At 44.8% G+C, this 27251-nt stretch overlaps 1 protein-coding gene across 2 annotated transcripts in view; it reads right to left on the reverse strand.

Moving 5' to 3' along the window:
- Positions 1-27031, reverse strand: part of ITGA9 (integrin subunit alpha 9) — a 267401-nt gene extending 240370 nt beyond the window's left edge. Inside the window, exon 1 of one of the 2 annotated variants that reach the window (XM_044454873.1) lies at positions 26891-27031. In XM_044454873.1, coding sequence (XP_044310808.1) covers positions 26891-26892 — 2 coding nt within the window. In that variant the 5' untranslated portion in view covers positions 26893-27031. Of the gene's footprint in view, positions 1-13040; positions 13553-26890 lie in introns of those variants that run through there. The other variant, XM_044454864.1, reaches the window with a different exon arrangement.
- Between the last annotated feature and the right edge of the window lie 220 nt (positions 27032-27251).

Raw genomic sequence — 27251 nt, forward strand, 5'->3', positions numbered from 1 at the left:
GGAGTAGGCCAGCTGCAACATAACTCTAAGGCCACATAAGCATGAGAGTTCTCTTTAGAGTGATGGGTGGTACACACTTCTGAAACTTAGCAATGATTCTTGCAGGACAGGTGTGTGGGTGCCATTCTGCAGTTTAGTCATTAGATGGCTCTGGACTTAGCTGCATCGGGATGGAGTCAGGCATTCCCTGTCAGTTTCCTGCTCTTGTTTGTTTTTTAAATGGCGGAGCCAGTGTGATGTAGTGGTTAAGAGCATGGGACTGGGACTCAGACAATCCGGGTTCTAGTCCCCGCTCAGCCATGGAGCCAACTGGGTGACCTTGGGCCAGTCACAGACACTCAGCCCAACCTACCCCACAGGGTTGTTGTTGTGGGGATAAGATGGAGGAGGAGAATGATGTAAGCTGCCTTGAGCCCTTTGTAGGAAAAAGGCAGGATATAAATCGAAAAATAAATAAAAATAAAATAAATAAATATATACATCTATTCATCAAACACATGCCTTATATATGTCATGAATCAAATTCATGCTTCAAAGTGTATGGCTATTTCATATCCATTTCTTGAAAATAAGCATGTGGGAGTCCATTCAAAATTTGTGGAGGTGGGAGGGAAAGAAAGGGATTCCCTTCACCCGCCCAGGTGCATGTGAGGGAGAAGTATTAGTATTTAACTCCTTCCCCTTTTCCCTAGTCAGGCACTCATCAATAAATGGAAAAGGACTGCAGTAGAGGCCAGAAGATGGGCAGAGGAGAAAGGAAGGACTGATTTCTGTTCATTTTGCCTCCCGGACTTAGTAGCTTCTGCCACAGCCCCGTAGGATGGGATGTCTTGGTGTGACGATCCCTTTGTTTGGCATCACCATGTGGCTGATGTTGCAAATGTTGGTGTTACCATCCACTACCACGGGAAGGCCCTCCAGGGTGTTTTTGCCTCCCTGCCTTGAATTGTTCTCAGTGCCGCTTCATGTTGGAACGTATGAGATAACTGGCGTATTTTGGAAGATGCCACGCTTCATAAAAGGCCCTAATTACTTAGGGGCAATTTTCTTCACTTCCAAATTTGCTGCAGCCTCAAATTAGTTGTCAAGAAATCAGAGACAAGTTTTCAAGTATAATCTCTGAATACTGGTGGAAGCAAGCCTAAATTTAGAAATTGCCATGTGCGTATTTTTCCACATTCTAGAATTACAGTGCGGCTTGAGAAAAATGATTTACTACTTCTGTAAGTATGTGTCAAAATGCACATTGAAAGGATTTATGTGAGCTCATTACAAAAGAGAGTTACTTGGCAAGCATGGGGGGAAAACACAAAAGATTGTCTACTTTACTCTCTGCAAACAAACCTTCAGAGTCCCTTCCCCAATAACCATCCAGCTGTGAGGAACACAACATGGCCCATGACACTGTCAATACCTTAATGTTTGTACCTAGAGGATAGAATGGTACACACTCCTCAATCTCGGGAGCCAGAACAGCCAGCATGACGGGCCCAACCAGTGATGAAGCCAACAGAGTAATTTCAATTTAACACGTCTGCCTTTGCCCTCTTTCTCTCTGCTTGGCACCTGCGTTGCATCCACCTCCTGCCACTTCCTTGCTGAGAAGCCCTCAGGATACGCAGATCTGGAAGCCAAAAGTGCTGCATCTAGCAGGAAGTAGAGCACTTTAAGGAGTGATGAATAGCATGGAGGGTGCGGAGAAAGGCCAAACACGTGCATCGCCCCACAGCGGTGCCAAAACATGATTAGGCAGCCGCAGAAATGTTGCTTTGTTACCTAATCTCAGAACAACCATAAACTGCCAAGATGGAAGAGTTTTAAAATAGCCAACCATATTTGCAGCAAACTACATCACTTTAATTGGCTACATTAAAGAGGTCTTTGATTTACTCTGCCTCTTTGGCATTATCTGTTTGTAGAAGCCTATCTTGGTTGATTCTCAAGATATAGGATATTTGGTGTAAGTGTTCAGAATACTATTTTACATTTCAAGGGAAAGCATCATCTCAGATCTGACCCTCTGCTTTAATGAAGAAGAGGGGGAAACGTCATACGAAAGAGATGGCAATGGGATACCTGCTTGTTGATTTCATCCAATACTTCCCTGCACACAGCAAAGTGGACGTGGGTACAGAACATGGTGCAACAAGCTACGGGAATGAGCATGTCAAAAAGCTGAAACTAACATGAATATTTTGAAGACTATTTTGAAGAGGGGACTATGCCCTCAAGGGATACGTAGCAGGCAGGCATTTGTGCAAGCATGCCAGCAGAAAAAATATAAAAAAACGACTATCCCAATTGCACAGATTTAAAGACCTCCCGCCCTCAAATGTCCAATTTCCACAACTTGCCACTATTAAAAAGCAGCAACATATTCTGTGTGTTGCATCAAGCTGACACCAGCAAGAGAAAAACAGAACAAAATCCACCAGGTCCAAATCGAAACTATCTATTGAGTTTTCTCTCACACACACATACATACACACCATGGAATTCTCATATAGAGAACAGAGGACAGTCCTCTGAAGAGCTATCTAGGTCAGACTTAAAGATAAAGCATCCTAAGAAGCCATTAGGAGGGCGAGTATCAGGGTTCTCGAAGTTGCCTTCAACAGCTGCTACCTGGTCATCAGATGGGCCATTGAGGCACAGGTTTCCGCACTACATACCACAGTGATTGCATTTCTATTTAAATTACAGTGATTATTTCTAAGTTCATATATCTGTGAACATCAAGTACAATTTTGTACATGCAAATGTCCTCTCTTGTCATTTTTTTTCTTTTTGGCACTCTTTTTTATAATGTATAACTGGCCACCCTCTGTCCATAGGGATCTTTCTTAATATCTGTTTGTTTGCATATTTACAGTTCAGACAGGGTGGTCCAAATGCACCGTTTGGTGCTGGTCACAAAGTTCAATGGCTTTAAAAGGGGATAAGACAATAAAACACCTCTCTGGGACTCACTATATGCAGCCTCTAACAGCAGAGGAAGCATGCCTCCAAGTACCAGCTTGTTGAGAAGCAACTGTGGAAGAAAGCAATTTCTTTTGTGGGTTTTGCAGAGTTATCTAGTTGGCCATTGGACTAGAGGGACCTTTGGACTGATCCAACAGGGTGCATCTTGTGTAATTTGCACAGAAAAGTGTTAGCACCACTGAAATAATTGCAACCTTCCTTGGAATAATATGAGGTTTAAGATCTAAAGCAGAGGCAAGGCACCTGCGTCCCTCCAGATGTTACAACTTCCACCAACCTGGCCATCACTGGGGATTCTCCCCTACCCTGTCCCTAAAATAAGACTGGGAAGGGGTACTTTAGGGTAACACATTACATGCATGCAGAAGTGTTCCAGCTGTTTGATCAACCTTACTTATGATTTCTGCATCTGGTGCAGAGAAATGTGAAAGATCTGATGATCAGGCTTGGGGTGGTCAGCTTGTGGAACAGATGTTTTGTCTCACATGCCTCCACAATCTAAAGGCATTACTATTAATAAGTGCAATTATTGTTGTGTTAAGGCTTTTAATCCTCCACATACTAGCTTAATATAGTTCATTGTATGTGTTCAACAAGATTGCATTTCCTTTCAAGAAGAGGTAAGTTTACATTGCAAAACAAAATCCTTTCCCCGCACCACCAGCTCCTTCAGTTTGTTCCTTGCCCAATACTCTTTGAGAAGCTTCCTATCAGTAACAGGCCAAGAGCAAAAGAACTTGCAAATCAAAGGGAATGACAGCAACTCATTTTAGGGCCTGAATCCAGACTGAATGGATGTATTTATACCACAGTGTGCTACAGTTCCAAAGCCAGCAGTGTAAGAAATAGAGCTCGGTCTATTAGACAGAAATACAGCCATGCACTGTGTGTGTTTACCAGCACCAACCCTTCCTGCCTTCATTCAAAGGGCTCCAGGTGAATTTAGCCCCCACCTATCCCCGAGCGACATTTTCACAAAATCTCCAGTGCATGTGGAATGCGTGTTCACACTCTCCCTTGGCTCTTCGGTTGAGCAAACAATAAGCATGTCAGACTAAATAGTATTACAAGGCAGCCAGAAGTAATTTTAATCACAGTTTGAAATATCTCTCTCCTTCTCCCAGGATGCCCTTGAGAGCCAGCAGTAATTCTGAGAAGGATGCATCCAGCCCTTTGGCCCTTTAAAACACGAGCAGCATGGAATGAATGTACTCTTCCCATCCTCAGTGGAAGCTGTTAAGGCTGCGAGAATTATTCCCAAGAGGCTCAGTGGGACAGATTATATTTCATATTGAGAAACATCTGCTGCCCAGATGATGGGCTCTTGGGTGGTTCCCAAGAAACAGCAGAGAAGGTTGGAAACCAAACAAACCATCTGATGAAGCATAAAAGACAGGTGTGTGCTGGCACCATTAGCCACTAAGGCCAAACTGCCATTGCTTAAGAAAACAATGGACCGTGTGTGGATGTGGCTCATTAATTTGCTATTTCCAATTAATCCCTGCCAACATCTGGGTTTATTAAGGCCAATTCAGTGTGCTAACCTATGCATCAGTGGCTACATTCACCCTTGCAACAACATCTGTGCGAGGTAGGTTAGGCAGTGAGTGAGTGACTGCCCAGAGTAACCCAGCAAGCTTCAAGGCTGAGTGAGGACTACAACTCAGATCTGCCAGGTCCTAGTTGAACACTCCAACCACTATGCCACACTGCCACTATTCTACTGCCTCGATCTTTGCTTCACTTTGTGCTGTTTCTTCCCTCACACTAATCTGTGGCTGAGAGACAGGGTGGGCTAAGCCTCTTCAGTACAAGAGATTTTTACTATAGTTAGTTGACTATAAGCATTAGAAATAATAATAATTAGTAATAAACAAATAAGAACCAGAGGGTAGGTTTGTCACCAGAGACAATCACAAGATGTTAAACTTCAGAGGACCCAACAGACATCTCTCACTTCAGTCCTGGAAACAGGCAGATTTATAGCCAGATTATCTGAGGGTATCCAGAGAATAAAAAGCAAGTGCTCTCTCCTCCACTGTATGATGAAACAGTCACCCCACCTGCTGAAAACTAAATACTACCTCAAGAAAAAGCAGATGCGCTTAAATAATGCATCATTTCCAAAAAGTGACTCAGCCATTATATTGTCCTGGATCAAACGCATTGTCTGCTACTGGCTAAGTGCTGGGTTTCATAAGGAGTAGCATGCTTTTGGCAATGCAGAAAGGATGGGGATACGGGAGGTTTTGGTTGTTATTTTTAAAAGCTCCCATTTCCCTGCCAAACTTCTGAGGTGTGAGGTGTAAAATAATGAGGTCCAATTTGGAAACCTTCTCCCTTACCTTGAAGTGGGACACATACAAGGTAAGCCTAACTTTAGCCATGTGCAAGATAACTGAATTCGCCTTAAGAGTCCAAGCTTAGAAAGAAGAAAAAGAATCCCATTATTTCTTGCAGACCCAATGTGCGGTGCTGGAACATGTAATAAAGTGCAACCCCATGAAGCTCGCCAAAGGATGCTATCACAGTCCGTCAGGTCTATGTGACTGGAAATGCTGCTTCCATACTTCTGAGTCCAACCCTGCATGTGTAAGAGGTAGTCCGGCCCATGCGGGTACCTGCAGAAACCACAGTGTCCAATGTAGCTTGGGCATTTGGCTGGCTGCTCTGGGATGTAAGTGAGCTGATCCCCCTTGTGGACTGGCATTCATGCTCCAGTCACATCCAGCTTGACAGGTCCTTAAGCCTGTCACCACAAGGCTTCTCACATGGGAAAAGGAATGGAGGCATCGCACACCCACCAGGTGTAGCAGAGCTCTTTCACACACACATATTCCATTCCGGCACCTCTACCTCCTCTTCACTCTGATAATGGCAGATGATGACTTTAGGGTGAAGTGGCAAAGGTGTGGCTTGTATCCACCATTTTGATTTTCCCCAGAATACCTCAGGGGTCCTGACACACTGTTGCTATAGCAGGAGCCCAAAGGCATGTGGGAGAATTCAACTGGTGGGCAACAGTCACGGCCACCCAAACTGGGCAAAGGAAAAGTAGCGCTGATGTTGATGCTGATGTATTAATATCCCACCCTTTTCTTCCTCTTTCCTCTGGTGGCTTAGCTAGCTCCATTTTATCCTCACAACAACAACCCTGTGACATAGACTGGGCTGAGGGTCTGTGACTGGCCCAGCGTCACCCAGGGAACGTCATGCCTGAGTGGGGACTCAAACATGGATCTCCCACATCCCCAGTCCAACATTCAAGCCACCGCACCACACACTTCCTTAGCCCCAGCAGAACCACCAAGCCCAGCTGTCTGTAATTGGCATTTTGGGTTGGCAGCAAGGTTGCCAGCAGCAAGTACCCATGGATGCCAAGCTTAACACTCGGTCTGGGAATGATATCAAGTGCAGAGGAAAACAATGGACAGGACGCCGTTAGTCAACCCAGTGAGGTGCATCGGCCGCCTCCAACGGGCTTGTGCTCCCAAATTACCCAGGGGCGTTCCAAAAAGCACCTCAGAGCTTTCTGCTGCTTGCACAAGCATCGGGTAACGCGGGATACTTCGGGTGAGAGAATGTGGCCTGATCAACAAACACAAGAGTGATCATCCGAATGGAGCAGGCAAATTTCGTTTGTAAGTGTAGCCTTGGCATTTGGGGGGGGGGGGGGGGAGAGAAATGCCTTGGGCCGTGGATCAGGTGGCAGAGGTGAGGCTGGTCCTTCAGAAGGCAGGAATCGTGCCCCAAAGCAGAGCCGTTAAAGGACTTGGCCCAGTGGGACAGGGTCTCCCAGAGCTGCCTACTGCACTGAGGACCACCCGTTCCAGAGAAGAGGAAATTACCACTGGGCCAAACTGGAGAGTTGCACATGATATTCCCATGGCTGAACAATGATGGCTGGCATGGTGGGTAGCTTCGTACAGCCCTTGCCAATTCCTCAGCCCCTAATTCAGTGAAATGGTTAGAAGTCGTCGCTGGGGCCCCATCGGTGCGGGTGTTCAAGGATAGGCTGGACGTCCACGTGGTGGGCATGTCGTGAGCGGAGCTGGCTGGTGCCGGAGGTCAGACTAGATGGCCCAGGAGACCCCTTCTGACTCGCTCTGGTTTCTGTGTTTCTATGTTTCTAAGTCACCTGTGGCATCAAGACAAGTGCAACTGCTACACGTGTTCATCAATGGCTGTGAGGTGCTTCATTGCAAGCAGCATCCATCCCGCAGACATTGTAAGTGACCAAGGTAAGGTCACAACACAAACACCTGCAGAAGGACCAAAGCAACCATCCCTCCTGAGGTTGTTTTTCTTTTTAATTCATACCGGACCCTGCCAGAAGCAGTAGCTTAGGAATATTACATTTTTAACAAGATGCCACTTCAAAACCAATGAAAAACTAATAAGGGCTGCAAGACACACCTAAAATAACAGCTTCTTTAAAAGCAAGGAAAGAGGAAAAATCTATTTCTAAGTATTATTTGGTAATACGTTCTTTCCAGGAAAAGTCAAATTTTGTTCCACTGCACTGCATCCAAGATGGAGCAAAATTACTTTAATATCATAATACATTCTCTAAGTATAACCCAAGTGACCTAAGTTATACCGGAGACCTGAAAACTGATGCCAACTCCAAGTGCCATTCTGAACCACAGCAAGAAAAGTGGTTCTGCTGCAACAAGAAATAAACGAATGATCAAAAACTGGGTCTAATTTACAGTTCTGCGGCTGTGAAAGAGAACATTTTTGCTCCGAGGCAGCTGATGTGCCGAAGAGGCATTGCCAAGGCTAGCCTTTACTCCCTTCTTTAATTGGTTACACAGTACACACTGGTGTGCCAAAGTTAATTCTGTACACACACAATGTACCGCTTTAATGGTGTGATTTAAAATCCTTCTGGCAAGAGGCATCTGCATCTAGGAAAGACAATGTTCTCTTAGTGCAATGATCTGGGATTGCACTTCTCAACCCTGCCTCCCAGCAAAGGTTTAGGATCAAAGGATGTGGTGTACTGAGATATAATTGAGTGAAAACTCTCAAACCTGATCCCCAAACCCCAGAAATGGGAAATGTTATAAATAGTAACATCACCACGGGCATCATCGTCATCATATTTTATTTTCATTCCCTTGATTCGATCCAATAACCTGGAGGGCAAAACTGAACTGCACACAAACAGAAGGGAGGCCAGCATTCACGTCGCACTGACATTTAAAGTGGTGTTTCATTGCAGTGGGGAAAAAAGTTGGTGAAGCCCAGAAACATTTAACCTTTTGCTAGTGTTTCGTTCATTTAAAAATGAGCAGTAGGTTGGACTCAGTGCTATAAATGGCCCCTTCCAGCTCCATGGGCATTTATACATTTATTGTGCGGTTGTGATCCTTCACACACAGAAGTTTGCTGGTCCTTTATTTGATGTCATCACCTTCCAAGGGCCTCTCCTGGGATTTCCAGCCATTTATGTAACTTCGGTTACAGCAAAGATAGTGCAGTATTTTCCTGGATGGCGCCATGATCATGAAGGTACCAAGGAAAGCCTCGTGTAAAGTCCCAATTCCACTCTGTCCCACAGTGCCATCTTGTGTTGAGTAATGGAACATACTGGCACGTATAGAAAAGCAGAGGGGAAAACACATGGGGCTGGGAACACTTTGTGTAACAGAACACTGTTCCTCTCATAAAGAAAATGGAAGAAGCACCCTTGGCGAATCACCTGATTAAATGCCTCCTATAAAGATGCACTCTGAGTCTGCGCCACCAATCAAATTTGTCTGGAAGGAATAGCTGCCTCTCCTCATTAGAAGCCCTGCTCCTTATTCACACATTTCAGGTCTGAGTGCTGAAAAGAGATTCGGATGATGAACCCTGTCTCACATTTAACCTGGGGTGAGGAAGTATTTGAATGGGCCCCCCCACTGCCCTCTGCTGGCGTAAGGATGTGAGCGGACATGGCCATCCACCCCCCCACCCCCGCTGCCCCATTCATTTTGCCGTTCTTGGTGCTCTGTTCCAGGGCTTTCTCAACTCGAAGAAGAGGACATGTTCAGTGTTGGAGGGAACCGTTCTGCCCAGCACCACTGAGTTGGTTTATGTGGTTCTTACTGTCCCCATCAGAGTCAGCAGAAGCTGCATGAAAGAGAACTTGGAGCAGATCTTCCCAGCACCGGCCATGCCCCTGGCTTGTCTTCCCAATGGTGATGATGGACCCTGCATGAATGTTCTCAGCCAGCACTGAGAGGCGTCCCTCCACCAGAAGAGCTGAGTGCCTTTTCTGCAGAAGGCACATGACAGAAGACTCAGCCAGGGCCAGGAAGAAGTGCCTCTCCCAGAGCTGCCTGCGTCCCCAGCTCTGTGTACTCCACTTGCATCCCAGCTAGGATCTGAGATGAAAGAGGAGATTCCCCTGCACACAGCTTCCCATCCCTTGGAAGAATCCAAGGAGGTCCTGCAGGCTGGATGGAGGACCTCTGCAGGCCAGATTAGGCCCACAGAGCAGAGGTTCCCCATCTAATATCCTCGCATATCCTCAAAGTGGAGAGCTATCTAGAGATATGTAGGTCACCATAAGTTAAAGACAGTCCGCCACTATACAAAAACATCCCTAAATTGTGACTCCAGCTCAGTTTTCACCATTCATATTGGTCTAGTTCAACAATGCACGGCCAAATCAGGATTCACTGCATCAGTGACCTGCATCTAGGTTATCCATGAACCATTTCATTCATGTGATGCATCAAATAAAGGAACACTCCTTCAATCAAAACAACGGCTCCATCTGGAACTGCCTTCCCATCCACAGATTTCCAGATATTTGCACTACAATTTTCGTAATTGTCTGCCAGCATGGTCAGGGATGGTGGGAACTGCAGTTGGAAAGGTTTTAGACAAGACTTCTCCTAGGTGCACTAGTCTTCTAAGTGCAGATGGAATGTTTTCTTCATGAGAACATATTCCATCACGTGAGTCCCCACTGCAGCCTGCAGTGGGGCTATCAAAAGACTGTCACCCTTTCAGTGAGAACAAGGTCCAAAACTGTAGTCTTTATGCTCAGGAAGAAATCTTTCTCTATCATCCTTGCTATCATAACTGTAATTCTATTCAGGTGTTCTTCTTCTGTGTGAACCAACAGAGAAAGGAGAGGACAGCCAGTAGGAGCATGCTAACTCCCCCACCCTCTGTTGCCATCTTTGTCATACTGCGTGAGTTGGACGCAAACACAGCATGCCAAGCTCTGCCCCTTTCTAGCAGTGTCCTCTTGATTTAGAGATGCCATGTCTTCAGCCTTTTCTATGAATACAGGGCCGGCTTCCCAACCTGCCGCCCCAAATGTGTTGGACATCAGGTCCAGCCAGCATGGTCAATGGTCTAGAATGCTGTCATCAAAAACATCCAGATAGTACCAGGTTGGGGCAAGCAGATATAGGCTCCCTGTGCAGTTGAGAATCCAGATCTTCTACCCTATTGTATACAAACCAAGACGTTTCCTGCTGCAGATGTTACATCTCCAACTCATGGAAGATGATGAGGACTACAAGGGAGGATTCCTGAGCTAGCATGTCCATTCCTGCTTGCTCTTACGACATGTTAACAGTAAACTAGAGAAGAACAGCAGCTGAATCAGACTGCTGTCCTAGAAAGAGTCCTGGCTCAGCTAAATCCGTGGACAGATCCTCTGATACAGGATGACTAGCAGGTATTTCTAAAATCTTTTGTCCAGTATGAACCGTAAGTCTTGGCTCAGTTCACACAGGCATGCCACTGACTGCAGCATCATCAAGGCACACGAGCCATTGTGGATTACCACAGGCAGAATTTTTCAACTCGGTTCAACTTTTTTCAATGAGAGCTTAAACGTTCAGCAAGGGATGATAAAAGATGTATTTGTAAGTCTGATAGAGTCATTTTCACTCAGATCATACCCAATGATGGCTGCCAATATTTTATTGCTAGAAGCACTATCTAAGCCAAAAAGCAACACTTCTGATCATCACAGTTCCATGTGCAGCCCCTGTCAGTCTCTGCACCTGTCCTTAACAAGGTATTAACCCTGTTTCCAAACAAGTTCCTGTCAGGAAGGGAGGCTGGCAGTGCACAGAGTCACAGAAGAATTTCCCTCCTGTGTACCTTCTGAGCTCTTTCAGGTCTGTGGTTGGCACCTGATGTTTCCCATTTGTCCAGTCCCAGATTCGGTGCTGGGCTAGGATCACGAGAGCTGCTCCTTTCAAAGGCACAAATTAGATAATGGCATGAAAACCCCCTTGTATCTACCCCATCCTTGTGCATAACAGCTAAATGGATCTCTGTGACCAGAGGTGCAAAAGTTTCAGCTGTCAGATACAAGAGGCAACTGATGGAAGATGCTTGCAGGCCTGCCAAAAATTTATACTGGAAACTAGAACTGGGAGTAATGGGCTGACCCAAAACAGTGATTCTTGGAGTGCCTGGCTATACACTCCCTTCCAGTCCCATAACTACCCCCTGCTTCTCTGCAGTGCAGATAGATGGAAGATCGGGGGGGGGGGGGGTTGGACTCCCAGCGTGTTTGCTCCACACAGGCACTCGAATGCTCCACTAGCACCAAAAGCAGGTTGTGCACAAATGCACCTTCAAAACTCAAGCAAACATCCAAGATGATCACCATCCATCTGGCCCATCTGCCTCATTGCCCAAGCATTCTTGCTGTGAGAAGCTTTCAGGAAACAGCTGCCAGCCCCCCTTTTCTCAGAGTGGGGGGCTCCTGGGGCAGCATACTACTGTATCATCACCTCTGTCCTGAATCTACCAGTCAGAACCCACAAGACTCAGAGATGAGCTTCTCCTACGGAACACTCATGTTGAGTTGCCCCCATCACTTTCTTCGTGGTAACACATCCATATCTTGCAATAAGACTGGAATACCACCCACATCAAGCTTACCACCCCTCTAGGAATCAGCACCTTCTTTGCACAAATGGGAAAAGTGGTCCTCATTCTTATGACAAGAGTAAAAGGGCTGTGATGTATGTAATTGCTGCTACATACATTCATGCAACACACATACGGAGCAGCCACTGCAGCTGCAGAATTGTCTGGGGGATGCTAAGAAAACCGGAATTTTCCCCCCAAATAACTAATAACTCAGCTCCCTCAATCACACAGGAGCAAGGCTGGAAAGCTGCCTTTGGAGGGTTGCACTTTCAGCATTCCCTCCCATCTTCACAACAGACAGCTGGTGGCATTTTGAAATTTCATTTGATCAAGACCACTTAAGACCACCCAAATTTAATTCGTGCCAGAGCGCTCTAAAACCACAGGCTAGAACTTGTCTTCCTGTGACCAAATGATACCAAGAGTGGAACCTAGTTATAACTACCCTGGAGAAGAGATATTGGCACCCTTCTAAGATCTAAAGTTGCCACATTTATGGTAACTTGGTACTCTGCTGCCCCAGACAGAAGGACTAGATGCAGTGGGCTAAAATTACAGGAAGGGCAATTTCAGTTAAGCACTGGGAGACACACCTTGACAATGGAACCTGCCCTCTAGCGAGGTGATGAGCTCTGCTAGGGGTCTTCGTGTACAGGCTGGCCAGACATCTCTTGGAGATGTATTTAGGGGGTGGGCTAGATGACCTCCAAGGTCTTTTTCCGACAGGATGGTTCTAAGACACCTTGCTTCCTCCGCCTATGGGTAGAGTAGCTTCCCAGGGGCAGTCCGCCACCGCACACAATCTTAAAAAGTAGCGGGGAAGCACGTGTCCGTCAGAAGGCTGCATTTTGAACAAGTCGCGTTCTTGACTTCTTTCTTTTATTACAACGGAGAGATAGAGGAGGCGGGTAAGGAAGGACGCCCGAAGAAGAAATCGACAAGTTGGACACATTCCTAGGGAAGGGAAGCGTCCGGCGAAACCGAGTCGATCTAGAAGATCGGAAAGAGAGGCAGGAAAAGTTCAACGCCCCCCTTTGGGGCGGCGGGGCAGGGGCTGCCCCGCTGCGAGTCCAGGCGAGGGAAATGCCTCCCCCGTGAGGTAAGAGCCATGCACCCCGCTGCTCCCTCGCGCGCCCTGCTCTCACCCGGCCACTCACCATCTCGTATTGTCGTGGTAATGCTCCAGCACAGAGTAACCGAAGAAAGAGTTATTGGGCCCTTGATAGATCACCGGGTGGTCCAGATCGATGTTGTACGAGTACGCCAACGCCACGGAGAGCGTCGCGACCAGCACTTTAAACCCGCTCGGCTTCCCCTTCCCGGGGGACGCAGCCATTCTCCGGTTTTTAAAAGTGCGTCTCGCGGGCGCGCTGCTCCTCTCCCGGGCGCAAAAGAGTCGCCGCCGCCGCCGGGCCTGCGATGCAGTTGCAACGGAGGCGAGCTCAGAAGGACGAAACCAGCGTCCTCAGCTTGCAGCATGCAAAGAACTGCCCCGCCACCGAAAAGAAAAAATGAGAATTGCACAAGGGTGGGCGTGGGAGGGGTCCGATTAGGCGGCAGGCGAGAGTCTCCGGGCACTTCCCTCTAAAGCCAGCCGCCGCTGGCGCCGCACGGAGAGCGGGAGCGGGAGCGGGAGCGAGCGGGCAGGCGGGCGAGGCTTGGGGCTTCTTCTGGCGGCGTCCTCGAGCGAGCCCGAGACTTTTGAGCTCCACTTCACGCCAATCCCAGGAGCGCGTGGAGCCAGCCTGGGACGCCGCTGGCCGCCAAGCCTTGGCCACAGCGCCCTCTGGCGGGTGTTCTCACGCTCGCCTGCGCTGGCGCGTCCCTCTCCCCGCTTTCTGGATCGGCGTTATCCGGGGTGGCCCTACTGTTTGGCCGAGAAAGGCTTCGGCCCTGGGAAGCTGTTAAGGCGCAACCCGACGCGTGTTACCACAGAAAGAAGGCCTTCAGTTTCTGAATGCGATCCGCAGGCCTTTATTTCCCTGCCTAAATACTCATTGGATTGCGCCCCCAGTGTATTACTGGGCTAATTTTTTTTTATTGCCAAGGAGAAGTGCTCATAATAACTGGGCTTTCAGTGCAGCTTGACCAGCAGGGATGGCGCTGATGGAGAAACGGGCGCCGTTTTCTGCCTCTTCCACTGGGGCTTTAACTCCTTATACATAGTAATGTTGGGAGACATTCAACAACAGGATACCCTTCGAACCTGTCATGTGGAAGGGTAAGAATCCAGACCTCTCTGCAAGCCTCATTCGGCTTCTGCTGCCAGGCCTGCACAAAAGGGCTGACCTTTCTTGTTAACAAACACTTACGCAGCTGCTGGTGCCCCCAGATGCTTCTTGTGATGTTTGTAGATGGGAAGCCTTTGACCCTCCAAAGTTAACATCTGAATGTTGATCAAGGAAAAGGAAGCCGAAGCAAGGCACTTCTTACATCATGGAGGATTCCGGCCAGCGTATCACAGACAACATGAACAAAACACTGCAAGAAGCCGGGTGTGGGAAAGCCCTTACAGGTTTTGCATGCATGAGATTTTCACTCTTGCAGAGTTAACACTTCAGCTCTGTGCATGTTCATCTGAGATTGAGCCCCCCGAATTACTCCATACTGCCTAGCACCTTACATGTCACCTACATTATGGTATTTTCCGGGAAAACCTTTTTATTCCCCAAGGTGGTCCAGCCCTGCTGTTTTAAAAATTACATTGGTGGATGTTTAAATCAGTTACTACTCCAGTTTTAGTCCTTTTTTAATGTGTGGCTTTATATTACATTTTACAGTGTTGTATTTTACAGGTATATTCTTTGTTTCATCAGTTAACCAGCAAGTACATATATACAGTGCTCTGTCTGAATGGATATTAACTCAGATTATTTACTTCCACATGTTTTTATCCTGCCTTTCCTCCAAGAAGCTTGGGAATCTGTGCATGTTCCCCTGCCTTTTCTGATCCTCAGAATAGCCCAGCAAGGTAGGTTAAGCTGAGAGATATAACTAATTTGAGGGCAAAAGAGTCAGAGCCACCACTTCAGGCATTTTTATTCAATTATTGCTAGTCCTAGTCTGGACTACTACACCCAATTGTAATCAACATGTATGGGATTACAGGACAAGGTTGCAGGGAAAGCTAGAACAGAAACACCACTGTTTTCATAAAATTACCCTCAGCAAGCAACATTCCTACTGGTTTTACGGTTGTTTTTATTCACACACATCAATAACATACTAGTGCCAAGTACTTCCCATCACTTAATCTCTTCAGGGTTCTGCTGCTTTTGACATGAAGCACCTCAACCCTAGGGAAGATAGTTTTTTCTCCAATCAGTGAGTCACTGCAAAAGTGTTTGGTTTTGAACTCATAAGCCTTTTATTACAATTTTTGCTTTCTGTTTGTCTTTATTGTCATTGGTCATAATAAAGGAATGAAAATTCATCAAAAGGATCCACATGAGTCACGGGTCAACAAGGCTGAACTCAAATTAGTGAAATTAATCCTCTTTTATCATCTTCATTCTGTTCTTTTTTACCTCATGTTCTGGACCATTTTCCTATATTTAATTGGTCAGGCTGGTCTCTCTGTTTCTTGTTGGATACTATTCCACATATTATGTGCCAAACCTGAAACTACTTAAGTGCAGGAAGCCCAGGTTGCTGTTCAGTCAAACTTGTTCTCTGGAATCAACATGCATTTTGGAGAGCCCAGAGCATTTTGGCTTCTTTTTAATTAAAGGCCAAGTCAGTCAATAGCTGTCATGGGACTGAACAAAGACTTAACTTCATGGCTGGAGCATCTCTTGTCTAACCACTGTTCAGCCTTCCATCTGGCTTTTGAGATTTAACATGCTTTACTCACATACTTTTCCAGCAAATATAATTTATTATAGTTATGTAAAAATCTGTCAATGATCATCTGAATGAAACAGTGTGGGATAACAATCGAAACAAAGGCAATATTTGTTTAGATCAATAAGAGCCTCTATTTATGTATTCATGGAGAGCCAATGTGGTATAGGGGTTAAAGTGTTAAACTCAGGTTTCCCATGGTTTTTAGTCCCTTCTTGACCATGAAACTCACTGCGCAACTTTTGACCAGCCACCAACTTTCAACCCAAGCTATCTGATTAGTATTTCATGAGGATAAAAGGGAGAGCAGGGGGATTCTCTATGCTACCTTGGGTTCCTTGCAAAAGGAAAAAAAAATAAGAATGAAAAAGGTAATAAGTGTACTACATTTATATCCTGCCTCATTTATATCCCAAGATTGAAAGCAGCCAGAGGGAAGCCAAATCCAGGCTTGCTCTCTCACTAGTCTGTCTGGTAATCCAAAGAGCCACTGGCTTTTTCAACTCAAGGGCCAAATCCCATTTTGGACAATCTATCAGGGAACACTTTCCAGGGGTGCGTGTAGCCAAAGGCAAAAGGGACAAGAGTCCAACATACCAGCACATTCTGATATAGCAAAGCTCTTACTGCAGGTAACAAAATCTAAGTAACTAAGAGGCATTTCAACCTTTAGAATGGGCAGAAAACCACAGAAAAGACAGGAAATGATCAACTGATCAGTGGTTGGGGAAACTCAAGAGGGCCAGAATGGGCTGCTGGATTTTGCATCCCTGCTTTTGTACCCCCCAACCTTGCACTATCATGCTCTCCTCCACCCTGAGCCAGTTCTTGGTCCTTAGTTGGAACCACTTGGCTCCTAAATGGATAACAGAAACCAGCTTGGGTTGCTTTCTCAGCCTTCTCCTTTCTGTCCCTCTTTTCTTCACTCCATCCTTAGCTGTGCCTTAGAATATGCTTTTGGGCATGATGAATATGATTACCACACAAAGCCCCCATCCTGCTCCAGGTTAGGCATCTGCAACTACTTGGAGTCAACCAAGACAGAAAGGTCACATATCTTTTCTAATGCTCTTATGAACAGCATCTTACCCTTGATAGACAGGCCTGAAATTGAGCTGCACTGTTACGCTATCAGTCCTTTAGTTGTCAAAAGGGCATAGAAGATCCATGTACACTGGCCAGGTTTTAACTTCTACAAATTTAAAAGCACATACAGCTCAAAAGTAGCAAAGAATGTTCTAATACAAAGTGTATCCATATTATACCTTCCTCCCCCGCAAAAAGGCAACTACTGAACATTGCCAAAACTTTAAGATCAAAAGAAGCATTAGTGGTAATGCACCACCAGCAGTTCATCAACAGAGACAAATACTTACTAGCAAGGTGTTTTGGTATCCAACAAATGCAGAACACAAGCATTTTCTTGAATAAGATATAATCTGAGATTACAGTTTAAGATGCTGAACCTTAAGATTCCCACAGTTTGGGAATCTTATTAGATATAGGACAGTAATAAGTTTGGTAAGCAATAAGTTATAGGACAGTAATAAGTTTGGTAAGTAATAGATTATCACTGTGAGATAGACATGCCCCTTTCTGTCACTCTGGTCAAACCAGTCATATTGGTTCCTGAGGCTTGACATGCATTGTATAAAGCTACACATTACTGAGATGGGAAAGGCAAGGTGAACAAACTGATTCTGGGAACAATTCTGCATTCACAGAGCAGCATCCCAGGCTCAAAAGCTGAGCAGGGACTACAGGCTTGGAGGGAAGATCCCTTCCTCACCTTCCACCCCTTTGCAGCTGCCATGCAAGCTCCAAGGGAAGCATGGCAACAAAAGGGGAAGGGCTTTCTCTGTGGTGGCCCCCTGTTTATGGGACAACTTCTTCACATGATCCAACTGGCACCAAATGTGTCATCTTTCTGACACCTGGTTAAGACAGTCCTTTATGCCGGTGCTTTAAAAACTTATCTAGATACCCAGGGTCTTGAGGAATTGCTCAAAGAGTCTTTGTATTTTTTTTTTTTTTGTTTTAGCTTTTTAAAAACTTTTAAATGTTTTTCTCATTTTATGTACTATTGCATTTTATTATCTAATTTATGGACTGTGAGGAACTGCTTCAACTGTGGGGTGGCATAGAAGTTAAATAGCAGCAGCCCTAGAGAACCTCAGAATGGTCTGTAAGGGGAGATTCTGATGGCCAGGAGGAGATGAGAGAGGAGAGGCCAAGACAGGATGTTTCCTAGGGCTACTTCAGTCCCATTCCTGCCTCTCCCATTGTGTGTCCTTTAGACAGGTTCAGAGGCCTGGCTAGAGCAAAAACAAAGGAGCAGGAAGGTGGAGAGGCAAAAATCATCCGTTTGCCTCTCACCCTGCCAGGGAGCAACCCGGGAAGGCCCTGGCTGATGGAAGCTCACTATTTCATCTAATGAGAGCAAAACCCATGGGATTCTGCTCTTAAAGTGGCCACAAAAACATAATATTGGTGAGGGGAAGATCTCTTTGTCCTGGGATTTCTGCAATCTGGGCACTGATAGAGTCTTGAGGGGGGAAAGCAAAATTTACAAATATTAAAGAATCATTGTCCATTTTAAAGCATTGTGACAACAAAGAGCTTCATGGGTCTAGCAATCTCCTACAGTCAAAGAGGTGTGATCATCACTCATCTTACTAAAAGAACGCTGGCCAGAGGTTCAATGACTCTGCTGTCCCCCAAGCTATGAAATAATCCCATTTAGTTACAAAGTCAATACAAAGTGATTAGGCAAATTCCACAGATGACAAGCAACCCATTAATAATATCTGTGATGCAAAGACAGTGCCTCTGAAAGCTCAAAAGCACTGAAGCTTCTCAATTAAATTCCCAAACACTGACAAACACTGAAAAAGCTTTCCAATCAAATTAAAGAAAATGGGAACTGATGCATAGGCAGTATGGAGAAAGTAATAGGCATGGGGAGACGAAATTGGAAGGTTGGCCATGGGTCATCAGTAGAAGCCCTCTGCAAGCAGCAAAAAATTATCTAAAACTTATTTAGGGGAAATAAATGGCAAATGACGCAGCGGGGGTGGGGGGTACCAAATCCCATCTACTGTAAGAGCCTTCCATAAGCCTTGAATGACTAAGATTTTGTATGATGCACACTTTACTATTAGAAAGCCTTTATTTAAAGAGTTCTAAATTTTAAAAGCTTGTTAAAACAATATGGATCATTTTGCTAAGGAACATGTATGAACCCATGGCATTAATCTTCCTGATTTAAGTGCACGAGGCTTCATTATGTAGGAAAGCAAGAAGTTCTTCACATTCACTGAACATGTAAATAGCATTTAATTTTTTTCTCTTAAAATTTATAAGCCACCCCTTTTGCCTAAGGGAATCCAGGGTTGGGTATATGACTTTGATAAAAAGAGTGACATAAAAATGATGGATTTACAACATTAAAGGCATCAAAACTATTCAACTAGCAAACAATCAAGTCAATAATCTTAACAATTAAATGCATGGGCAGTGCCTCCCCCCACCCCCACAGATCTGTTCTGGAGGATTCGGGGACCCTGCAGAACAAACCTGGAGGTGCATGGGGACCTGTATGAAACTCGAGCCCCATACTTGAAAGCAGACACTGCACTATTAAATGAACCATTTTAAAGTGAACAAATGGCACTGTTTTAATATTGAAGTTTTCACATCTCTTTTCTAGAGGGTAATATACCATTTGTTTGCTTGTTGTTTGTTTGTTTAGATTTATATCCTGCTTTTTCTTACAATGAACTCGAAGTGGCTTACATCATTCTCCCCCTTCTGCTCTCATTCTTATCCACACAACAACAGCCCAGTGAGGTAGGTTGGGCTGAGAGTCTGTGACTGGCCCAAAGTCACCCAGTTGGCTCCATGGCTGAGCGGGGACTAGCACCCAGGTCGCCTGAGTCCCAGTCCCATGCTGTTAACCACTACGTCACACATATGCTATGGCCTTCCTTCTGCTGATGCTTAGGAAAGAAATGAGCATCATATTAGCTCATTTCATTCGGCTGCAATTAGTGATTTTAGTCAAATAGCATAAGACAGAATAACATACTCAGCATTGCATTTTTTGGAGGCTGCATCTTTGGCAAGCTACCTTTCTGTTTCTTGGGTGGTTGTGCCACAGACTCTCTTAAATTAATTTCTGTTCCAAAAGTGTTTTCTTGCCCAAGTTGAAAATCAGGTCAGAGTCTGCCTTTTGAACCAGAACAGCGGGGAATTGTTTAAATATACCTCTTTCTTCCTCTAAGCTTTCCAATCCTATCTAATGCTTCAGCAGCATTTCTCGAAGTTCCATCACAAAAATCAATCACACCTCAAGCAGCCAAAATTCTTTTCTAAAGTACCCTACTTAAGGATTTTCAGCTCTGTTGAAGGATTACAGCTCTTCAAAAGACTCTGCTTGAAAGCAGCTTAGAGAATAGAGAAGTCCCTGTTCATGGAACAGTGAGAAATTCATCCTATGCTTTATTATTCTTCTGCCCTGTTAGAAAAAGGTAAGAAATGTTACAATATACATTATACATCAGCCTTTTCCAGTCTGGTCCTCTCCACCAGTGTTGGACGGTAACTCCCACAAGCCAGTGCCATGGTGGCCGAGAAGAAATTTGACTTCACCTGCCAAGCCCACTTCTAAACAGTGGTGCTCAGAGAGTCAGAAGAGAGAGGTAATGAGTGCTCAGCTCCACACCAGAAGATGTCCTTTGAAGGACCTCCGTTCTCCAGTAAGGAGCTGGGGTTCTTTCCAGACTCAGGAACTGAGAACCTTCATCAGCCTGGCACCCTCCAGATGAGATTTACTCTCTCACAGGACCAGTGCCTTGGAAGATGCCTCCTGGTTCCTGGGACCTGTCCAGGGTCCTGAAGAATCCCTTTCTGACCACCTCTTACTTCCTGATCCTAGTTCGTGACCCTTCTGGGTTGACCCACACATTCTACCAGCCCCTGCTTTTTTATCTGCACTGGAACTCTCCCAAGCAAACTTCTTCCTTCAGATTCCACTACAGGACCAGGCTGAGCGTAAAGGAGAGCATGACCAATGCTCTGAATTATGTACAGGGTCAGCTCCTGTGTGCAATTCCTCCTTGGGTGCCTTGATTGTAAGAACCCTTCTGGACACAGCGTCGCAAGACCTGCACTGGGTCCTCCTGCCTTTTTTTTTAAATCCCCATGCAGCTTCTTTAGCCATTGTTCACCAGCCACAAGCAGGAAGTGCACAAAGCTGGTTTCAGACTTTGTTTAGCTTTGGCAGCAAGGAAGAACAGGATCTGTCCCTTTTCCTCTGCCATTATTCCAGGGTGTTGAGCAGGAAGAACAATATGCTTTGACACAGCGGTCATGAGTGATTATAAGATGCGTGTGTGTATTTCTGGAGTGCTCACTGGCGTCTGCCTGTTTTGATGATATGAGCAAAATGTTATCTAGGACTGAATACTTCCCTGGCAGATATATTTTTGTTTGCTGTATTGGTTTACTTTAACTTAGTAGTCAATGTTTTTTAAAATACATATAATAAACTGCTGAATGCAGAACAAACTGTAGAACTCATCCAGATGCATAAAGTCTTTCTTAAATTTTAAAAAATACTGCTTTCAGAAAAAGAGGGGGAAGGAGATTAGGAGACACATTGCTCTAGGATGAACATTCCAACAAGTCCCCACTCTTTAAATTCACCTATCTGTCTTGTGAAATGAAAGTAGTGAAATTCACATAATATTTCCACCCACATGCCAAAGACATCTGTGGGAGAGATGAGAGAAGGAATTCCTGAAATTTATTTATTTTTCGATTTATATCCTGCCTTTTTCCTACAAAGGGCTCAAGGCAGCTTACATCTCCTCCTCCATCTTCTCCCCACAACAACAACCCTGTGAGGTAGGCTGGGCTGAGAGTCTGTGACTGGCCCAAAGTCACCCAGTTGGCTCCATGGCTGAGCGGGGACTAGAACCCAGATCGCCTGAGTCCCAGTCCCACACTCTTAACCACTGCACCACACTGGCTCTCTGGAGCTGCTATGAAGCATCAAGTGGGTCAAAGTGAGCTTGCAAATAAGCTAATTTCGATGCTTTGGATGCTTGGTTGCAATTCCAGAGACTATTTTCCATTTGTTTTCCTTTTTTTCTCCTGTATTGGTAAGTATGTGAGTGTATGTGAGAGAGAAATCCATAGGGGTGGATCCAGGGGCTTACATATGACTAAAATGCCCACCTTGCCTTAAAGTATTTAAACGATCTTCTTTTTAAAACACATCTTCAGTGTGCCTTATCATACTGAGCACAATCAGATACAGCTTCAATAGCCTCAGGTGTTCTCAGAGGAACATGAAAGTGGCTTGTATTGGTATGCACACAGCATGGCTGATGCAGAAGCCCGGGGCTGCATGTGAAGTGGCTAAAAATGCATCACGCCAACTTTCTGAACAGGGTGAAAACCATTTTGTCCTAGAAGAGGGAGATTGCATCTTGGATGCTGGAGATTCCTGCCTCTGGCTCTATACTCTTCACAACCATATCTGGGTACCAATCTGGTGACTTGGGAATTTCTCCTAAGTCAGTCCGCACACCTTACACCTTAGCAAACCCTGTGCCATTTTTCAAACTGTTGGATAAAACTCTTGCACCACAATCCACAACTGCCTTTGCAGTTCAGGCATTCCAGAGCTTATCTTAAGATAAAGCCAGGAGAGCCACTGCGGCATGGTATGGTGGGGACTTGATAGGTAACAGCCTTCCTAAGAGGGTAACACAAGCCTCATTGTGTATCTTCTCAGATACCTGGCTTAATGAAAAGAGACTGCTGTGATATTGTGGAGTGGAAAGTGATGCAGAGTTGTAAAATTATTCTGCTCAGGCCATGGTATACTACTTTTTGCTCTGGTGGCCATGGAGGAGTCAAATGTAATGTGCGAACAGAATGATGTAGCACCTTTGGGAGAAAGGGAGAGACAATGAGCTTCACAGTCATGAGAACTGCTGGAACTTTGCCACACCTTCTTGGTTCTCACATTATGTTTCTGTATATGAAGTTCAAGGTAACCTATTCATATAGAGAAAGCACCATGTGAACGTAGCAGGCCAATTCCTCATTTATTTATTTTTTAATTTATTAGATTTATATCTCATCCTTTCTCCTGCAAGGAACCCTCCTCGTCCTCTCCATGCTATCTTTGCAAGAACCCTTTGTGAAATAAGTTAGATGAAGAGTCAGGAAGTGGCCCAAAATCATCCAGTGAGTTTCAAGACCAAGATCTCTCAAGTCCATTCCTCTAACTACCATGTCACACTGAATCCCCCTATGGAGAATTTTGGAGCTTTTAGGATTACATATAACTTTTCATCAGGCAGAACAGGAAATACTTAATTCCTGGGGCTGTCACAACTGGATGCCTTAAAAACTCTAAGGCACAGAAAACAAATTGCCTCCCACACATTCTTGGGCAGAGGTGATATAAACATTGCTGGCTAAGTGCTTAATGACAGTCTCACCCTGTTCACTTCCATGCTTGCTGGCCCAAAGGGTTTCTCTCCCTCTCTCTGCCAGCATCTGAAACATGATCCAGTTCAAAAACCTGTCCATCTGATGCACTGATTCACCCAATCCCCTATAACTGAGGGTTGTGCGAATCAGCCAAGCTTGAGTTACCTGAGGTGCTCAAAGTTCCCTCTTGAAGTTGGTTTTAACTCACCTCCACATCAGCTGGCAAGCTTCCCCTGCACCTTTTCCACATGAATGTGCATGCATATTTGTGTTCTTTTTAAATCATGCATTTTCTCCTATTATTTATTTAGAGCATTTCAATACTATTTGATTAGCATAATGCTGTCAAAATGGTTTACAGAATCATTAAAGCAGATTTGTCAAGAGTACGCTTTTTCATGTGCGTATTTTCAAAAGTACACATTTTTCATGCATAGTGTGTTCTGTGAATTGCATCACGAGCTCATATTTGGACTTTGACCACAGCTTGTGCTCAGTTCTGTGTTCAGTTCCAGCAAGTGCAAAGTGGGTAACTTCTACTCAAGGACATGCTGAAATTAGTGGCTACAACCACTATTTCCCTCAACCTGCTATCTTATTCTAATACAATGATCCAGAAAACCTGATAATTACACAATGAATTGGGATGAATTGGGATGGCTAACAAAAGGTCTACTCTGCAACACAGCTTTCAAACACTGAGACATTTACCAGACATCTACTGTTGTTTAGCTAGGTTTCTTCTTGTGCATGTAAACTATCATGAACTACTTCGTGTGAAAAGTTCTGATGATCAAATTACCTATTACATGTGAGAGAGCCAAAACTTTCTTCCTTTGTCTCTGGCCCAAAAAGATAGTGCCTTGCAGGAATGTTCACCCCCTTTGACGTTCCCAGTTTTTGTTGTGTTATAACCTGGAATGGAAATACATTTAATTGGTATTACCACTTGACCTATTCAGCACTGCGAAGGTGCAAATATTTGTATGGTGGCACTGGCATTTGTTGCATGTGTAAGTTCAGGATTCTTATGCATTCAACCCACTAAGACAATACTTAGTAGAAGCACCTTTGATAATTACAACTGTGGGTCTTGTTGACGAAGTCTTTATCAGCTTTGTGCATCTGGAACTGCAAAATTGCTCCAGCTATCAGGTTGGATAGGAACCATTGCTGAATAGCTTCTTTCTAGTCTTGCCGTGGATTCTTAATCATATTGAAGGCTGGGCCTTGACTGGACCATTCCAGGACATTCAGGTTCTTGTTTATAAACCCTTCCAGTGTTACTTTGGTTGTGTGTTTAGGTTATTGTTTTCTGGAAAGTGAGTTTCCACCCCAGCCTCAGTTGCCTTGAAGATTGAAATTGGATTTCCTCCAGAATTGCCCTGTAATTTGTTCATCTTGCCCTCAATCCTGACTGGTTTCCCAGTTCCTGACAAGGAAAGGCTTCAGCACAAGATGATACTGCCGTCATGCTTCACCATGGGAATGGTGTTCCCAGGGCAATGGGCATAGTTGGCTTTGTACCTCACATGGCATTTTAAAGCAAAACCAAAATGTTCAATTTTGGACTCATTGGACATGAGAACTTTTCCCACATATTGGTTGTGTCTCCCACATGCCTTTTTTGCAAGTTCCAAAGAGGCTGTGATATGTGTCTATTTCAGCAATGGCTTTCTTCTCGCAATTCTTCCACACGGCCCAGTTTTGTGGATCATCTGGGTGATAATGTCTCATGGATTCTCCTAACTCAGCTGCAGCTGTTTCTTTGGCTTTTGTATTGCTTCTCTATTGCCCTCCTGATCTGGTAACCAAGTTTTGGTGGTCTGCTGTTGAACTAGATTCTTTCCATTTTGTAATAATGGATTTAATGGTGTTCTGGAAGAGGTTCAGATGCCTTGGATTTTTTTTTGAATAAATCAAACATCATTGGTATTTCTGCATAACTTCATCCTGGAATTGTTTTGCTAGCACCTTGATTTTCATGAAGTTATTTAGATATGCTCTTTAACGAACACTTCAAACTTCCAGAAGCTGCATTTAGTCCAAGATCATGGGGCACTGAAATTGCACACATGTGGACTACATTCAGCTACATACAGCATGTATCATCTGGAGGTAGTGGGTTGTACTGGAGTTTATTTAGACATGTCACAGTGCTGGCGTAACACATGCATATATATAGGCCAGCATGTAAAGACAGGGAATACTTATTAAACCAATGACTGGCAGTTTGGTTCTGTTTTACCTTTTGTGCCACAATAAAAACAAGTTGCACCTTTGCAATATCAAGTATATGGTGTAGAGCAAATGGTATCAATGCCTATTAAGTCTATTTCAGTTCCAGGTTGGAATACCACAAAATGTCCTCTGGTGTGTGTTATATTTACTTACTGAAAAAGGAATGTGCAGTGTGATGCCTTTATCTGCACGAACTATTGGGGTATCTTTGAGAGGTGATGGAGGTACTATTTACTCACTTTTGAAGTTCCATATTTCAAAGTCTCCCTCCCTTCTGGTCTTGAAGAGGGAAGAGAAGTGCTCAATGAATGAAATGGTAAACCCATCAGTATTGATGGGGCTTTAGCCTTTGCTTCCAGTGGCAGATCCATGTTCCCTAAAGTTCAGGAGACCCACAAGTATGGCAGACATTCTTTGAGACAAAAGAACTGCCAATGAATGGCAAACCATGAACAACAAAAACCTCAGCACACAGATGCACATCATGCACAGATGATGAGAACCGCATGCTGGCCTATTCATATGCTTCTGTTACTGCAGCACAGTGATGCAAGTGAGAAGGTTTAGGAAGGAAGAGTCATCCCCTCAAGAGGACTGGTCCAGGGTGTGAATCCAGAACTTTTCCACAGATGGACCACCGTGGGAATCAACATGGGATGCCATGCCAGGGCAAAAGGAAAAGACACAAAAATGGATGTGAATTTTGTGGAGCCAGCCCACAAGCTGCAGTTGGTCAGCCTGTCTCTCATTCTTTACATGCTGTTCATACAAATTTGCCTGATTCTGAGGAGGTAGGAGTGGTGCAAGGGGGAAAACAGGAGCTCACTAATTCAGTGTTATCTAACGAAGTTTCTCAGGTGGAGTGCGAGAATCCACCTGTTTTGGAAGCGGCGGGACTTTCAGGGTGGGAAAAGGAGCAGATGCAAGAACCAGTCCTTGACCTGGTGTGGACATGATAAGAGAGGTCTGCAGCCCAATGAGAAGGTCTCTGGCATCCCCACTGCTGTGCCCTCAAGCAGTGAGAGCCACCCTGAGGATGGCATCAGAAACTTTACTGAAAGGGAGGGACAGTGGGGAAGTTTTCAGTTTGGATTCAGCTCTTTATATGGGCATACGCTTCTCCCCCAGCTTCAGTGTTTAGAGTTCATACTGTTACGTGATCTGTTAAGTTTCGATAAAAGAATCACACTTCAAAGGCCTTGTCCTGAATTTGGTAAACAGAAGGAAAAGAGAGAAGGGACCAGCTCATGACATAAACTTTGGACTGGACTGACTAGAGAAGTAACCAACATGATGCAGGAGGAGGAACAGGAGGAAAAAGAAGAGAAGCTGGTGTATGTTGCAACCCTCTAAATCCAAAGTAACATAAACTAGAAATCTTACAATGTACAGTTGTGGTGTACCTCCCACTTACATTTGATTAATAATGTGATAATCCAAGAGTAATGCCACGCTTTCACTTCTGTGACTGTACGAAGGATCTTCAGGTATAGAATATCCCTCTCCTGTGATCTGGCTGTGATCTCCTTTATAGTCTGTGGGAACTTGCCTTCATACCCTGGAACAACTTCTGTCCTAAAACTGTTATGGCAAAAGTAAAATTCATCAAAGCTTCTGGTTAGCTAATGGCAAAATACATTGCACACAAGTTTAAAAATTTCTCACCTTGTCAAAGCTAATTCTTTTTCCTCTCTGCAACACTCCATTAATACAGGCCCAAGGGGCTGTGTGAAAAGTTATCGAGAGCCCACCAGACATACATATACGGATCTGCT

Source organism: Varanus komodoensis, unplaced genomic scaffold (assembly GCF_004798865.1).
Source record: "Varanus komodoensis strain SLA01 unplaced genomic scaffold, ASM479886v1 scaffold10, whole genome shotgun sequence".
In the NCBI taxonomy this organism is placed as follows: Eukaryota; Metazoa; Chordata; class Lepidosauria; order Squamata; family Varanidae; genus Varanus; species Varanus komodoensis.